Source organism: Rhinopithecus bieti, unplaced genomic scaffold, assembly GCF_001698545.2.
Source record: "Rhinopithecus bieti isolate Rb0 unplaced genomic scaffold, ASM169854v2 scaffold_6935, whole genome shotgun sequence".
NCBI classification, from domain to species: Eukaryota; Metazoa; Chordata; class Mammalia; order Primates; family Cercopithecidae; genus Rhinopithecus; species Rhinopithecus bieti.
In genome coordinates, this window is record NW_016805255.1 from 244,644 (window position 1) to 260,916 (window position 16,273).

The window sequence follows — 16,273 nt, forward strand, 5'->3', positions numbered from 1 at the left end:
TTTTTTTGAGACAGTTTCACTCTTGTTGCCCAGACTGGCATGCAATGGTGTGATCTTGGCTCACTGCAACCTCCACCTCCTAGGTTCAAGCGATTCTCCTGCTACTGTGTACTCACCCAACTCCGCAGCACCCGTGTACTCGCCCAACCCCACAGCGCCCCTGTGTACTCACTGAACACCACAGCACCCCTGTGTACTCACTCAACACTCCCTACTTCCCCCCACCAGAGCACTGAGGAAAGGCAGTGGCCACCCGGACTGAGCCATAGGACAACGAACAGAAGCCCCTCATTCCCGCTCTGCGGCCCCTGCAACAGACCCCGTGGGTGCAGGCCACCCCCTGGCCCCACACCGAGAGCCCCAAGCTTCAGTTTCTCCCCCACCCACAGGCCTTCGCCTCCTTGTCAAACACGGCCAGCTTTCCAGCTGTTCAGGAGCCCGGGCAGCAGCTGGGCTGGGAACACAGTGGGAGGCCAACGCCCCCTCTGAGCTGCTCCACAGCGAACTCAAAGCCAGTCAGAAGTCCGCATCTGGGCTTCATTAATCCAAAACCCAAGGCCTGCGCGGGAGCTCGTTTACTCGCAGCGGGCGAGGAGGGCTGGCCCGGTCTGAGGGTGAGGGGAGCAGGCGGGCCGGCAAAGCAGTGCTAGGGGTGGTTCCAGAAGGGAAGAGGCGGGCAGAGTGGGTCAGGATGGGGCTGTTATCCAGAAATTAAGAAAAGCACCAGAAAAAGCACCAAGAGGGTAAATGGATGAAAATAAACCCATATCTGAGTGGCAAGCGCCTCACTGTCCCTGCCTGCCCGCTGCCTTTCATCCTCATGGCCCTCCCCGCCTTTTAAACCCAGTCCTGCATTCTCAGTTCCCACTGGGACACAGCGGGGGGCGGGGGGGGGTAAGACCACTTTTTTATTTTACAGACTGAGAACTTATCCCATAAAGGAGGAAAAGAAAAGCCTCACCCCCACACCACCCAAACTGTGCAGGGTGCAAGCAGAGGTGCCAGCTGTGGGCTCTCCCTCCCACAGAAGAGGCCTGACCCCACTTGGCAAGGCCTCCCTGGAACCAGGTTCAGAGGAGGAGGCAGAAGCCATGGGGCCATCCCAGTCACTGTCATATAAGGCAACGGGCTCCAGCCCTGGCGTGCACCAGCCAGGCCAGGCCAGGCCAGCCTCTGCCCCCGCCTTGTCCCCCTCCACCCACCACGGGCCTCCACAAGACCAGGACACTGGATTAGCACTCAGAGGAGCCGAAGGCACTGAGACATTCAGAAATGACTTTTCCAAACCTGCAGCAGGGTCAGAAGTGGAATGCCGGCGCTCTGCTTCCCTGGCTCCGCAAGCGGCACCCAGGATGGCAAAGGCACCAACCACGTGGGCCGCTGGGATGTCTGGTGGTGACATAGGCCAGAACAGCCCCTCTGGAGCCCCTTGTCTTCACTCCCTGGGAGGGGAACTGGGCCCTGCCAAGACTGAACTGCCCTAAAAGGCTGTCAGGCACCTGGCCAAAGGCATGAGCTGCCTTTTCCAGTCTCCAGGGCAGCTCAGGAAGCGACAGCAGTGGCCTGTTCCACCGTGGCAATGCTGCCTGACACGCTGCCTCAGGGTGTCCGCCTGGCTCACACCCCGGGCCTCTTGTCCATCAGGCTGCCTGTCAGCCACCCGCTCGGCACTCCTTCCCTAGACTCTTCCATTGTGCACCTGTCAGGTGGGAAGAACCAGGGGGTGGGCTTAGAAGCTGGTTGTCCCTCCCGGGGGTCTGCAAGCCCACAGCCACCAGACTGCCTGGTCATCCACAGACCAGTCTGAGCACACACCGTATAGACAGGAGGAGACGGCGGGACACAGTTGGCCACAGACCCAGACGAGTGGACCACCACAGGGCAACATGAGGAATCCGTCTACAACCAGGCACATTGACATGGAGGGGACCCACAAACCAGGTGTTCAACAAAGGAAGCCAGACCCATGGGAGAACGCTCTGCATGGTCCCATTTATATAAATGTTTAAAAACAGGCAAAATTGGGCTAGGCATGGTGGCTCACACCTGTAATCCCAGCACTTTGGGAAACTGAGGCAGGAGGCTCATTTGAGGCCAGGAGTTCGAGGCCATCCTGGGCAACATAGGGAGAACCCATCTCTCAAAAACCAACCAACCAGCAAAACAGATAAAATGAATCTATATGATGGAAGCCATGGAAGTGATTACCTCTGCAGGAGGCAATGCCTGGCAGGGGCCCGACAGGGCTTCTGGGGAGCTGCAGACATTCTGTTCCACGGTCAAGTGGTACACGAATGATCTCTTTTGCAAAGAGTACCAAGTGTCCTCCTACATATAGTCCTTCCATTCATATGTGTTATAAGCAAATTAAAAGGTACACATGGACAATCATAGCAACTTCCATTCTCATCTCCCTTTCTTTGTATGATGATAAAAATCACAGAATCTCAGGCTTAGAAAACACCTTGAAGTCGCCCAGGCGCGGTGGCTGACGCCTGCAATCCCAGCACTTTGGGAGGCTGAGGCGGGAGGATCACCTGAGGTCAGTTCGAGAGCAGCCTGGCCAGCATGGTTAAACACCGTCTCTACAAAAAATCCAAAAATTAGCCGGGCGTGGTGACGGGCACCTGTAATCTCAGCTACTCAGGAGGCTGAGGCAGAAGAATCACTTGAACCTGGGAGGCAGAGCTGGCAGTGAGCTGAGATTGCTCCACTGCACTATAGCCTGGACAATAGATCAAGACTCTGTCTCAAAAAAAAAAAAAAGGAAAATAGAACACACCTTGAAGTCACCTAACCTAGCTTCTGCATAGTTATCCATTTTAATTCTCTGCCACACCCCCAACAAGTGTTCACTTCAGCAAAGAAAGGGCAGTATCTGCCAAGACAGCCCAAATTCATTTACCACACTAACCAAAGGAAATTGTTCCCATATTTTGCCAAAATCTGCCCTTCTGGGACTTCCACTCAAAGCTTCTGGATCCCATCCTCCGGGGCCTCCAGGAGGGAGCTCTCCGCCAACCTAGGTCCTCCACGCTTGGAAGAAGTTGCCACATTCCCATGGCTGCCCCTTCCTGCAGGCGCCACGGCCCCTCCATTCCCACCTTTTGGCATCTTTTTTTGCCATTTTGGTTCGGGTCCTCTGAGGGCCCTGGGGCTTGTCCATGTTCCCTTTCGAGAGAGACACTCGGAGCTGAGGCTGATGCTCATTTTCTTGGCAGACCGACAACACAACGCAGTTAACAGACTGAGCCCAAAGTCGTCTTTTTTCACACGTCTTGCTGTCAAATCCCATTTCCCAGATCCTGTTCTTAATTGTGCAGCTGGGCCTCTCTTTTCAACTCAGTCCATCATTACGGTCGGTTGAGATCTTCTGGGATCTTCAGTCTGCTGTCAGTTGTATTCATGTCATCTCTGAATCTGACCATTGTTCCATTAACAGCCTCATCCAAAACACTGGGCCTGCCCTGGTCAACCTGTGAGTGGAGACTGAACTCGGGGTGGTGACAGGGCCTGCCCTCTGGGGACACTCTGATGGCCAGCAGCATCTTTTGATAATGAGCCCACTTCATTCTATCATCGTCTGGCCTGCACTCCGTCATGCCGAACCCAGGCTATGACAACAGCCTCTACCAAATGCCCAGGAAACCGACATACAGGCACTGCACAGTCTTCTCTGGAGTATGATTTTGGTTGATCTGTGGAAAAGTGAGGCTTGCCTGGTATGATTTCTTTTTAGGACTCCTAGAAACCAGTGCATCCTTTTCTATGTATGTGCTCCCAAGCCAGAATCCCCTGGGGACTGATGTGGAGGAGCACATCAAGCACTGTCGCCCCCATCTCCTGAAAGCCCTCCGCCTCCAAAAGTCCCCATGGAGCCACGGCCCCATCTGCATGTCTCCCAGCAGCAGGGAGATGACATCCCGCCAGGGAGACAGCCTTCTCTGCACAGTAAGGTCAGTCATGCAGCCTCCCATTCTCTTACGCTTTAACCCCCTTCAACGACCAATATTTGATTCCAAATGAAAAACTGTTCTCCTTGACGAAGACGACAGAAGCAAAATAGGAATCACGTAGTGTTGCTCTCTCCATCAGGACTAACATTTTACTGTCAGCCCTAAACCACACTCCTTGCTTCAAAAATAACTACACAGAAACTCCTTTTATGGCCTTTGGCATTTCCCAGCAATACTCCCACTGGTCCACACCATGTGTCTGGTTGTCTTACTTTGGTGCCCTTCTTTCCAAACCTGAGACCACGAACAAGCTCCAAGGGGAGCCCCTGCAGCCTTTAATACTTCCCTCCTTTTCCTCACTGGGCTCCTTTGTAATCCCTATTCAAAGTTTCAGTGCAAGCTCTCCCAGCCCACTTGAAACATCTCTCTTAGAATCTGTTTTTTTTTTTTTTTTTTTTTTTTTTTTTTTTTTTTTTTTTTTTTTTGTGAGACAGTGTCTCACTCTGTTGCCCAGACTGGAGTGCAGTAGCGCAATCTCGGCTCACTACAAACTCAGCCTCCAGAGTAGCTGGGACTACAGGTGCATGCCACCACGCCTGGCTAATTTTCGTAATTTTAGTAGACCTGGGGTTTCACCATGTTGGCCGGGCTGGTCTTGAACTCCTGAACTCAAGTGATCCACCTGCCTTGGCCTCCCAAAGTGCTGGGATTACAGGCGTGAGCCACCACGCTGAGCCCTATAATCTATTTTTTCTTTTTTAAGTCCTACCTCTTTATGCTTCTTTGAAATCTGCCCTCCAGAAGCAGACACAGCCCGAGTGTGCTGTGTGAGTCCCCCCACCGTGCCAGGCTCTGTGGACTCAGGGAGTACGGTCCCAGCACCTGTCCCTCTGCTGCTCACGGCCCGTGTCAGCAAGGGGACAGCCTGATCGGCCTGCAACAGGGGCTGCTCGAAGAGGAGATGCTTTGGCCCGAGCCTCGTCTTGAGGCTGAAGAGATGTGAACCAGGCAGAGGAGGAGGATGGGAAGAGGCCCCTCCAGGAGGAGACAGATGCAGAAAAACTTGGAGGCAAAAGATCATCTTGAGTTGAGGTGGCTGCCAAGTTCTAGGATGTTGCAAAAGCGTGGAAGCCTGCAGGGAGCAGGGTGGCATGTGAGCCTGGGAAAGAGGGCACCAAGCTCCTCCAATGCCAGGCTGTGCTGTGGCATTTCACCCTGACGGGGAAAGTCTAAGGATTTTAAGCACATCAGCGATGTGACCACAAGAGCATCTGAAGGAAGGTCACACTCGGGGACAGCACAAGGTGGAGCTGGTGGAGAGAGCCTGGAAAGAGACGGTGGGATGCTCTGGCGGAGATCCAAGGGGGCTGCAGGAAGAGCTGCACCAAAGCAGCCACAGGGAGGGTGAGGAGACATGAGCACTGTGTGAGACTGGGGAGCTCCAGGGCACCAAAACTGTCCATAGGACTCTAGGCCTGGGCAGTGGGCAGGCGCTGGTGCCACTCATGGAGCCATGGAAGACAGGGAAGGGGTCCTCCTGGGAAGGCGATGACTCCTGTTTCCCACATGCTGAATCCCATTCGCCACACAGATCAGTACTCAGCAGCAAAGTCTGGCCACAGGTATTCGTTTGGGAGCTACTAGCATGTCCCTGGAGTTGAGGCCTCAGATGCCGACGAGATGGTGTCTCAGGCTGGCTTCTCCAGAAAGTAGGCTCTGAAATGGATATTAGCACGCAGGGAATTTACGTCGGAAGAGAGGATGCAAGGAATTTATGCAAGGAGAGACAAAGGAAACCAAGCTGCCACACAGCCACAGTGAAGGCCTCAGCTGACCCCACGAGGACTCCGGAGCTAGCAGGGTCCTTCAGACATCCTCAGCTAAGGCAACGCGGGAGACCTTTGTGCCCCAGCACTGGGCTGCTGCCAAGGAAGGGGCCCAGCCCTGGTAAGGTGACCACCTTTGGCAGAGGTGACGCCTGACACGGGCTGGCACCCCCAGCAGTGGAAAGAGTGTCCCATTCCTGGATTGGGGCAAGCGGGGGGGGCACCCAGTACCCCCAACTTCATGGAACTGTGTCACAAGAGGGGCTGGGGTGGAATCCTGAGGCCCACCAAGACTGGAGGGCTGGTGGGGGAGGGGTATCCCTGACGGCAGCTGAGGAAGCCAGGAGGACGCTGGGAAGCCCAGAGAAGGAAGTACTGGCTGCTCATCAGGAAGGGCCGGGATCCCTGGTGATGGAGCAGGTTGACTGGAGCGCCTGGTGCCACAGGAGGTGTCTCCTCAGCTCCTGGCCCTTTAGGTCCCTCAGACACCCCACCCCACCAGAGAGGGAGCCGCATCCTCTCCAGCCATGTCCCCTTCCTGGCAATCATGGCCTGACTGCCGCCCACCTTCCCGCTGCTGCCTGCCTCCCAGCTCCAGGCCAGGCTCCGGACGGGACCTTCATCTTGCCTCTTGTTCCTCCAGATTTGGTGCCCTTCTGAAATCTCCAGGTTGACTGGGCCTTGACTGCCTCCTTCCAGACGTTCTGGCCTCACCCGCCCACAGTGAGAGCTATGATGCTCTGAGCTCTGAAGCACTCAACCTGCCCGAGAGTGGGCAGGATTCAGCCATGAGTGAGAGAGAACTGGGGGAGGAAGTTTGGAACTGCGGCAGGAGCGAGAGGGAGATGTGGGTGGAGACAGAATGGCTGTTTTAAGGTAAGAGACACAGGAACGCATTTATTTGCTGCAGAGAAAGCTGGTGAACAAAAAGCAAATGGTACAAGAATAAGAGATGACTGCAGAAGGTTTTGGGAGAGGCAGGACTGCCAGGATCCAGAATTAAGGGTGCAGTGGGCAGCAGGGAGGTGAGAACTGTGAGAGCACTGCGTTTGTCTAGTGGGGGTAGCTGTTTGCTGGGAGTGCAGAGGCTTCAACAGCAGGAAGCATGGAGTCTGCTGAGGTCCCCAGCAGGCTGGCCAGGAACTCGCAGTGGCTCCAGGCAGCCTGAAGGGATCATGGGCCAAGGTGGTGACGAGGGACATGCATGTGGCATCACTCCATTTGGCCGTGCAGTTTCAGGTCTGAGAATAGGCAGGAAGGGAGTCCATAGTGGAGAAGGGGTCCAGGTGCTGACCCAGGGCCCGGCAGTGGTGAGGGGAGAAGGAAAGATGGGGCCCTCTGGCACGGCAGTGAGGAAGTGAACGCGAATGGGACGAAAATGAGGAGGGCTTCGAGGGAGGCCACGGTGCATCTGCGCCTGTCCCCGCTCTTACCCCCGGTGTGCAAGGACCTGACAGGCGTGAGGCTGCTCTCTCCCTAGGCTGCCTGCACTTCCGCTCCATCAGTCAGTTCCTCCTTGGTGGCCACACACAACCTCCTTGGCTGGCTGCTCCAGACAGAAGAACAGTAAGAGGATCCTGAGGTACTCCAGAATTCACAGGAAGATGGACAACCCGGCTGAGGGACGTGGAGCAGCATGGTCTCTGCCCAGAAGAGCCTGTGAAGACTGCTGTCCCTGGGTCCTTTCCTCAGGAGCGTCCAAGTGGTTAGGCATGGGTCTCGCTCCCAGAGGTGGAACAAAGGAGTGCCTGACTCCTGGCTTCTGTGCAGAGGGGGGTGCGAGGAAGATGCCTCCTCAACACAGGGAGGAAGCCCACAGCGCCTGCAAACCTCCATGTATTTCCATCACAGGAAGAGATCAGCAGAGAGCCAAACGCTGTTGGCTTTTACCTATTGGACAAATATTTACTCAGCGCCCGTGATATTCCAGTCCCTGCTCTGTTCTGGGTGCTGGGGACGCAGTCATGTGGGAGATGGAGGTAGCCCTCCTGCCCAGGGAGCTCACACGCGTGGGGAGCGCCAGGTCACAGTTCACTTCTGGTCCTGGTAGTCAATGGAGAAAAATGAAGGAAAGGGAGGTTCTGCAGAGCCCTGAGGTGGAAGCTCATTTGGAAAAAAAATCAGGTGAAGCCTCTCCGAGACAGTGACATGTGGGCAGAGACCACCATGATGAGAAAACAGGAGTCTCCTACCAACGTGCGGGCATGGGGGAGGGTGGGCACCAAGACACAAGTGCCCACTGCACCCCAGGGACAGGGAGAAGAGCAGAGAGGGCAGAGCCACACCGCAAAGGGGCCTTAGCGGCCACCTCAAAGACTCCAGGCTTCCTTCCAAGATGACGCAAAGTCTTGGAAGATTCTGGAGCAGGGAAGTGACTCAATTGCTTATGACAGCTCTTTTATGGTTCAGTGTTTTAGGTGTCATCATCATGTTGTAATTATGTTTTAAAATACCCACCAAGGGCTGGGCACTGTGATCTCAGCACTTTGGGAGGCCAAGGTGGGAGGATCACTTGAGCCCAGGGGTCTAAGACCAGGCTGGGGAACACAGAGAGATCCTGTCTCTACAAAAATTTAAAGAAGTTATCTGGGTGGGATGGTGCATGCCTGCAGTCCCAGCTACTCGGGAGGCTGAGGCGGAGGATCACTTAAGCTCAGGAAGTTGAAGCTGCAGTGAGCCTCCATGGCGCCACTGCACTCCTGCCTGGGCGACAGAAATTCTGTCAACAACAACAAACGAACCACCAAGACCTTATCTTTTTAGAGACACCTACTGAATAAAATGTCTTATTTGTTTCGCTTCACAATGATCTGGGGGCAGGGGTGGGGGGCACTGGGTGAGGGAAGGAGTTGTCTCCATGGTTGTGTCTGCTGAGATGGAAAATGGGGGCATGCAGTCCATTTTACTAGCCTCTCCATGTTTGTCATATGTCTTGAAATTATCTATAACCACATTTTTCTTTTTTGAGACGAAGTCTCGCTCTGTCTCTCAGGCTGGAGTGCAATGGCACAATCTCATTTCACTGCAACCTCCGCCTCCCGGGTTGAAATGGTTCTCCTGTCTCAGCCTCCTGAGTGGCTGGATTTACAGGTGCACGCCACCATGCCCAGCTAATTTTTTTTTTTTTTTGTATCTTTAGTAGAGATCCGGGGTTTCACTATGTTGGCCAGGCTGGTTTCAAACTCCTGACCTCAAGTGATCCACCCACCTCAGCCTCCTAAAGTGCTGGGATTACAGGTGTGAGCCACCACACCCAGCCAATAAAACTTTAATAAATTATTAAATAGAAGTGATTCTGGCTAACTGGTGAGAACTGGCTGTGGGGGTAAGAGCAGGAGCTCAGAGGGTCTTTAGAAAGGGGAAGAGGACAGGCACGGTGGCTCACACCTGTAATCCCAGCACTTTGGGAGACCAAGGCAGGCAGATCACGAGGTTAGGAGTTCAAGACCAGCCTGCCCAACAAGGCAAAACCCCGTCTCTACTAAAAATACAAAGATTAGCCGGGTGTGGTGGCATGCGCCTGTAGTCCCAGCTACTCGGGAGGCTGAGGCAGAAGAATCACTTAAATCCAGGAGGCGGAGGTTGCAGTGGGCCAAGACTGTGCCATTGCACTCCAGTCTGGGCGACAGAGTGGGGAAAAAAAAAAAAAGAAAGGGGAAATAAGCCCAAGGCGACGAAAGCCACTCCTATTAACCTCACACCCAAAGATGACCTTTCTTTTCCCCAAAACAGACCTGGCATCGTGCTTTACATATGGCTTCCAAGTCTTTTTTCCATTCAGCCTTATTTCATGAACTCTCCCATTTTCCTGTGACATCATTTTTAGATACTGTATAATACTCCGTAGCATGGGCAGAACTGAATTGGTGGTTGGGCACTGAGGCAGTTTCCAGTTCTTCACTATCACGACATTACTATGGCAAACATTGTCAATGACTCTTCGCTACCTGGTTTCCCAGCAAACAATCTAGTTTTTTGAAGGGTGTGCACATTTTAAAGTCATCTGCTTGATTTTGCCAAAATGGCCTCCAGAGGGACTCCTGACCGCACCTCACGAGCAGGGAGGCATATGCCTGTTTGCTCACATCCTGCCAACACTGGGCAGCACTGTCCTTTCGGATTGATTCTGGTCTGACAGGCAAGGAACTCTACGTCATTGTCAGGGCTGGTTTTGTGAGCCATTTTAGGCAGTCTTCGTCCATTCCTCCATCTGACCAGGCAGCCTGCGTGAGCTGGCTTCATCTGACCTTCTGCTTTGAAGCGGCACACACAGGATGTTTAATGACCAGCCGCAGGCCGTGGAGAAGGAGGGTCCCCGGAGCTTGGGACATCAGCTTTCAGTAGCATGTGAGCAGCTGCAGGAGCCCTGAACAGAAGCAGGGATGGTAGGCTGCTCTTCCCAAAGCTGCCTGAACTGCCCCAGTGGGGTCACCTCCCAAGGTGGACCTCCCTCCTAGAATCTCCTCTTCCCCTTGGCTCTGTTGCAGGTGGTCTGCCTTAGTCTTCCCTTTCATTTTTCACGGTTAGGCCCAGCTCTTCCTCACATTTGTAGTGCATCCCGTGAAGTCTTGAGCGCTGAGGCAGGGGCTGCGGGTATACTACGAGAGCAGCCGCAGGAGTTCTCGCTTTGTGCTTAACCAGTCAGTCGAGTAGACAAAGAGTGTGACAGCCCCTCGTACAACAATCTGCCCTTCTTCCTGGGGTCAGTCTGGGCACAGAGCCCAGTAGGGCAGCCACCAGTGAAGGCAGCCAGTAAGCTCTGCGGCCGCTGCAGGGAGCACAGTGGAGCAGCGGCTCACTGAAGACCCGGTGAGTACAACGCGGCAGGAAAGAAGGATTAGGAGCCCTTTACAACCCAGTCAGGGATGACGGCCAGAACACACCCTGAAGAGCAAAGAAGGTACAGGAATGGCGGATTGTGCACACGCAGACAGAGGCTGGCCGCCAGCCAAGGGGCTCTGGCTCAGGAGAAGAGGGGCATTTTCAACATCAAATTTGAAAGGGGTACTTTCAAAAAGGTACTCTTTGGTACCTTATGAATTTTATTTGAATGCTTTTATCTATTTAGAGAAATAAAAATAAAATCAATTAACACTGATGCCGATAAGGCACCCTCCTTCCTAGTAAAGCTCTTGGCACAAAGCATCGCCCTGCTGACGTGGCTGCCTGAAAGGCAGGCGCAAGATGTTCTGTTTCAATCATTTCCCGGCATTTAAAGGGCACTTGCCACGGGCCCTGGAGCTACCCACAGATTCCACAAAAGACACTGATTCATGAAATCACAAACCAACAGGGCTAGCAGATGAAGGAGTGAAGTCATAAACTTAGGATATGGAGAAGGTAGCTTCAAATCTGTCTTGAAAGGATTGATCATTAAGACCAAAAAGGTCAGGCATGGTGGCTCACACCTGTGATCCCAGCAGTTCGGGAGGCTGCGTGGGAATATCACTTCAGCCCAGGGGTTTGAGACCAGCCTAGACAACTTAGGGAGACTCTGTCTCTACAAAAAATTTAAAAATTAGATAGGTGTGTTAGCATGTGTCTGCAGTCCTAGCTACTAAGGAGGCTGAGGCAGGAGGATCGCTTGATCCCAAGAGGTCGAGGCTGCAGTGAGCCATGATGGCATCACTGCACTCCAGCCTGGGTGACAGAGTGAGACCCTATCTCAAAAAATAAAACAGAAGGCAAAAAAATTGACGTTAGGTCCCCACTGGCTGTTTGGGGATGGAAAAAATCAAGTTAGACCCTTATCTCATACCAAGGACAAACCGATTACAGTTGGGATTAAGAGCTGAAGGAAACAAAGTGAAGCCAGTCCTGAAAGAGAAGCAAGCACACACTCTTTACGGTCTTGGTGGGGAAACCCTTCCTCTTCCATACAGAAAGATTAAATTACACAAAAACCCCAATCAAGTCTCTGTATTATCCATAAAACTGTCCTGTAAATCTAAATCTATCCTAAGATTTAAAAAAGGACTGAAAAAGTAAAAAAAAAGAAAAAAAAATCCAGTTCACTGAAAGGTACCGTACATAAAGATTTACAAAGGACAATCTAGATAACCTTTGGAAAAAACACATTTTAACATAATAAGCAACATGAAGATCAATAGAGTTGATAAGAAGATAAATTAACTGATAGGCAAGTGGGTAAGAAATACCAAAAGGTAATTTACAGTAAGAGAAACACACAAAAGGCCAATAAATACATGAAAAGATACTCGATTTCACTGGCAATCAGGGAAATGAAAATTAGAACCACAGGATGACATTTTCCACTCACCAGATTGATTAAAACTCAAAAACAAAACTGAGAATATGCAGCATTAATGAGAATGCAGAAAAACACGCATTTTCATACCCATTTGGTGGTGTTACTAATAGGTCCAGCTTTACATATTTTAGGGTTGCAATTTCACTTCAAGGAATTTATCCCATAGAAATAGGTGCACAGACGCCCAAAGCTCATAGAAACAGTCACTGGAAGAATGTCCAGTAAAGGAGGACACCACCCCTCATACAATCTTACGCCCAATTTCTGCATCAAAGGAAAAGTAGGAGTTTAAAGAAAAGACAGAAATGAAATCAGTAGTCAGACAGCCCAGTGCTGCATTCCAGGCTTGGTAGTTAAAAGACTGACCCCTGACTTAACCAGTTATGTTATCTATAGATTCCAGACATTGCATGGAAAAGCACCGTGGAAATCCCTGTCCTGTTCTGTTCCATTCTGATTACCAGTGCATGCAGCCCCTGGTCACGTACCCACAGCTTGCTCAATCCATCATGACCCTCTCATGCGGGCCTTGCAGTGAGCTGAGATCTGGCCACTGCACTCCAGCCTGGGCGACAGAGTGAGACTCTGTCTCAAAAAAAGAAAAAAAAAGACAGTTGTAACCCCTTAAAAGGGACAGGAATTGCTCACTCAGGGAGCTCGGTTTTTGGAGACGTGAGTTCACCAATGCTCCCAGCTGAATAAAGCCCTTTCCTTCCACAACTTGTATCTGAGGGGTTCTTGTCTGTGACTCGTCCTGCTACACCAGGAGACTATAATGGCACACACACTAGGGAAATACTATGCAGCTGTGAAAAGATTGAGGTTAATTGTGTGTATGTGTGAGAAAAACAACCACAAACACCATGCCCTGGATGGAGCACATGAGAAACTGGCTGGATGAGGGGGCCTGGGGGCCAGCCTAAGAATTTGCGCCTGGCCCTGTAGGCAATGGGGAGCATGGTAAGGCAGAGACATGATCATCACAGGAACCCACAGGTATCTACAGAGCAGACAGACTTTGGGGAAGAGGAAGAAAGGCCGCTGCCACCCTCCAGCTGAGCCGGTGAGATGAAAGCAGGAAAGGAGGTGACTGATTTGCGTGAGCCAGACACGGTCCTGGCAGTCACAGATTTGGATTGAGGGTTTAGGATACAGAAGGCAGAAAGGACAGGATTTAGGGATGAAACGGCTTAACAGGTGGGGATGGCAGAAACTTCTAGACTGTCATTTCCAGCCGGCACAGCAGAGTGGATGGGCAGTCTGGGGAGAACAGGGAATCAGGAGGCAGGGTCGGCCTCTCCATCCCAAGAAGAAATCCCAGGCTGCCGGGCTGCAGGCAGCCTCCCCGACGGAGGTCCCCGGAAGCCTCTGACAGAGCTTCCAGAAGTCCCATTCTTTCAGAGAGAGGGTAAAACCTGCCCTCTCCCAACTGTGCACAGCCTGCCTCTCTGCCAGCCAGATTCCCAGGAAAGAGGGAAAGAGATGGGACTCCCTGCCCAGCACTGAAGTGGAGCTCAGGACATGAAGGTAACTTAGTCAACAAGCAGAGCCTCTAAGAGGCTGGGCCCTGGGGTGGGAGGCGATTCAAACTCCAAGCCGGCTCCCAGAAACCACCCTCGGAACACTGCAGGGGAAGGGAAGGGGTCCCAGTGGAGGGTAACAGAGGTGTCTGCCAAAGGTGAGGGGGTGGGAAGGGAGTCATTCTAGGTAGGAAGAGTTGCAAACGGACAGGCCCAGAAAGAGAAGGGAAGATGGAGAGAGAAGAGAGAGGCGAGTGGATGGGAGTGGTCTGCTCTGGGAAAGGCAGGCAATTCCGTAAGACTGTGGCCAAAAGTGGGAGAAGGAAGGCGGAGAGAGAAGCACGGCCAGATCCAGCCAGTGGGCCTTATTTCCTCCTTGGCTGAGTTTGTTTACCCACTTCATTCATTCAAAAAGAATTTACAGGCCGGCGCGGTGGCTCATGCCTGTAATCCCAGCACTTTAGGAGGCCGAGGCGGGCAGATCACGAGGTCAGGAGATTGAGACCATCCTGGCTAACACAGTGAAACTCCGTCTCTATTACAAATACAAAAATTAGCCGGGTGTGGTGGTGGGCGCCTGTAGTCCCAGCTACTTGGGAGGCTGAGGCAGGAGTATGGCGTGAACACAGAAGGTGGAGCTTGCAGTGAGCCGAGATCGCGCCACTGTACTCCAGGCTGGGCAACAGAGCAAGACTGTCTCACGGAAAAAAAAAAAAAAAAAAAAAAAGAATTTACAGAGTGCTAAACAGCACGCTAGGCACTGTTCTAGATCCAGGACAATATGGCAGTGGCCCTGACAAAGGAGCTGTTCTGGTAGACGTAACTTCGAGGAAAGCCACAGCCATAAACAAGTAAACAAAGAGTAACAATTTCTAGCAGGGGCAAATGCTAGGCAGGAAAGAAAACAGAAGGATGAATTGAGAGTGTGCAAGTGGGAATGGGGTGATCAGGGGACATAATTCAGCTGAGGTCAGAATGACAAGGAGCTGAAGACTGGGGAGGGAGCCCCAAAGAAAGGAGAGTGGGGGCCCTACAGGCAGGAGCTAATTGCACAAGGCAATTGTTTTGCTAATAAGACCACGTTAAGAAAATTAGGCCTTTTTTTTCATTTGTAAAGAACTCATTAGAGAGTTATATTTTTAGTTCTCCCTCCTAGGGATTAGAAATTGGGCGGGGGAGGTTTGTTGGGGCTGATGGGGAGGACTCTGGATTCCTGCAAGAACCCGCAAAGATGCATGTGAGAGGGAGGAGGCAGCAGGGGAGCAGCACCCACCTGCTCCGGGAGGTCATGTCCGGGAAGAACTGCACGAGGGCCAGCAGGTTGTGGTGGTGGTCAGACACCCAGCTCAGGGTGCAGCATAGTTCCTGAAGCTGCAGGAGAGGGGACATCCCACGGGCTGCATGGGGACGCTGCCTTCCCAATGCTCTCGCCTCCCAGCCCGCACAGGGGAGTAAGTGGGCAGTCACAGAGACCAGGGGCGTTCCGATGACCTCCAGGCAATGCCATCCCCACCCAGGGCACTCTAGGGGCCACCCTGGTCCCTAGTGATGAAGCTGTGTGAGGACCAGGCTCTGGGCGTGTGGTACCTTCCCCGGCCACTCCCGGATGTTCTCCAGGAGCAAGAGCAGAAGCTGCTGGAGGTCAACCTTGGGCAGCAGGCGGAGCCCCACGTCCAGGCCGGCGCGGCACAGCAGCTCCATCAGTCCCACGAGGTTCTCGTCAGTGTAGGCCCCCGGCTGGGCCTGGGCACACAGCGCCAGAAACTAGAGAGAAAGAAGAGGGCAAGGGTGGCCAGGCTGTGGGGGAACGGGAGAGAACTTCGAGGACCAGTTCCCTGGGAGACACTTAGGCAGGAGGGATGGTACTGTGAGCCCCGCGGTCATGCTGCGTAGGAGCTCAGGAAACAGTGAGGCCAGGATTCGAGGCCCCTGCAGGGTCCTGGGTGGCAGGCACAAGTGTGGAGTGTGTGTTTGTCGGAGGTGTTTGAACCAGAGCGACTCCATCTTGAATAAGAGCTGAGTAAAATAAGGCTGAGACCTGCTGGGCTGCACTCCCAGGAGGTCAGGTGTTCTTATAGGATGAGAGAGGAGGTTGGCGGAAAGAGGCCGGCCAGATACCACCAAAACCAAGATGATGACTAGAGGTACCTCTGGTCAGCCTCACTGCTTCATTATATGCTAACAATGCATTAGCATGCTGAAACACACTCCCACCCACACCGTGACAGTTTACACATGCCATGGCAACGTCAGAAAGTTACCCTATGTGGTCTAAAAAGGGGAGGAACCCTCGGTTCTGAGAATTGCTCATCCCTTTCCTGGAAAACTCATAATCCACCCCCTATTTAGCATATAATCAAGAAATAACCATAAAAATACTATACCAGCAGCCCTTGAGGCTGCTCTGCCTATGAAGTAGCCATTCTTTATCCTTTTGCTTTTTTTTTTGCGACAGAGTCTTGCTCTGTCACCCAGGGTGGGGTGCAGTGGTTCGATCTTGGCTCACTACAGCCTCTGCTTCCCGGGTTCCAGCAATTCTCCTGCTTCAGCTTCCCAAGTAGCTGGGATTACAGGCACACGCCACCACGCCCAACTAATTTCGGTATTTTTAGTAGAGATGGGGTTTTGCCATGTTGGCCAGGCTGATCTTGAACTCCGAACTGCGGGCGATCCACCCGCATTGGCCTCCCAAAGCGCTAA

The 16,273-nt window shown here is 52.7% G+C and overlaps 1 protein-coding gene across 10 annotated transcripts in view; it reads right to left on the reverse strand.

Moving 5' to 3' along the window:
- Positions 1–16,273, reverse strand: part of FAM178B (family with sequence similarity 178 member B) — a 115,650-nt gene that overhangs the window by 30,559 nt on the left and 68,818 nt on the right. For 7 of the 10 annotated variants that reach the window (XR_001885535.1, XM_017871832.1, XM_017871831.1 and 4 more), the window contains 2 exons: positions 15,161–15,337; positions 14,847–14,944 (listed from right to left, as the gene is read on the reverse strand). The exons of 1 other annotated variant lie outside the window; for it this stretch is intronic. Coding sequence is in view for 6 of the 9 variants with exons in the window: in XM_017871832.1 (XP_017727321.1) it covers positions 14,847–14,944; positions 15,161–15,337 (275 nt within the window). In the remaining 3 variants the exon portion in view is untranslated. Of the gene's footprint in view, positions 1–387; positions 434–1,287; positions 1,543–14,846; positions 14,945–15,160; positions 15,338–16,273 lie in introns of those variants that run through there. 2 more of the 10 variants (XM_017871837.1, XM_017871838.1) reach the window with 2 other exon arrangements.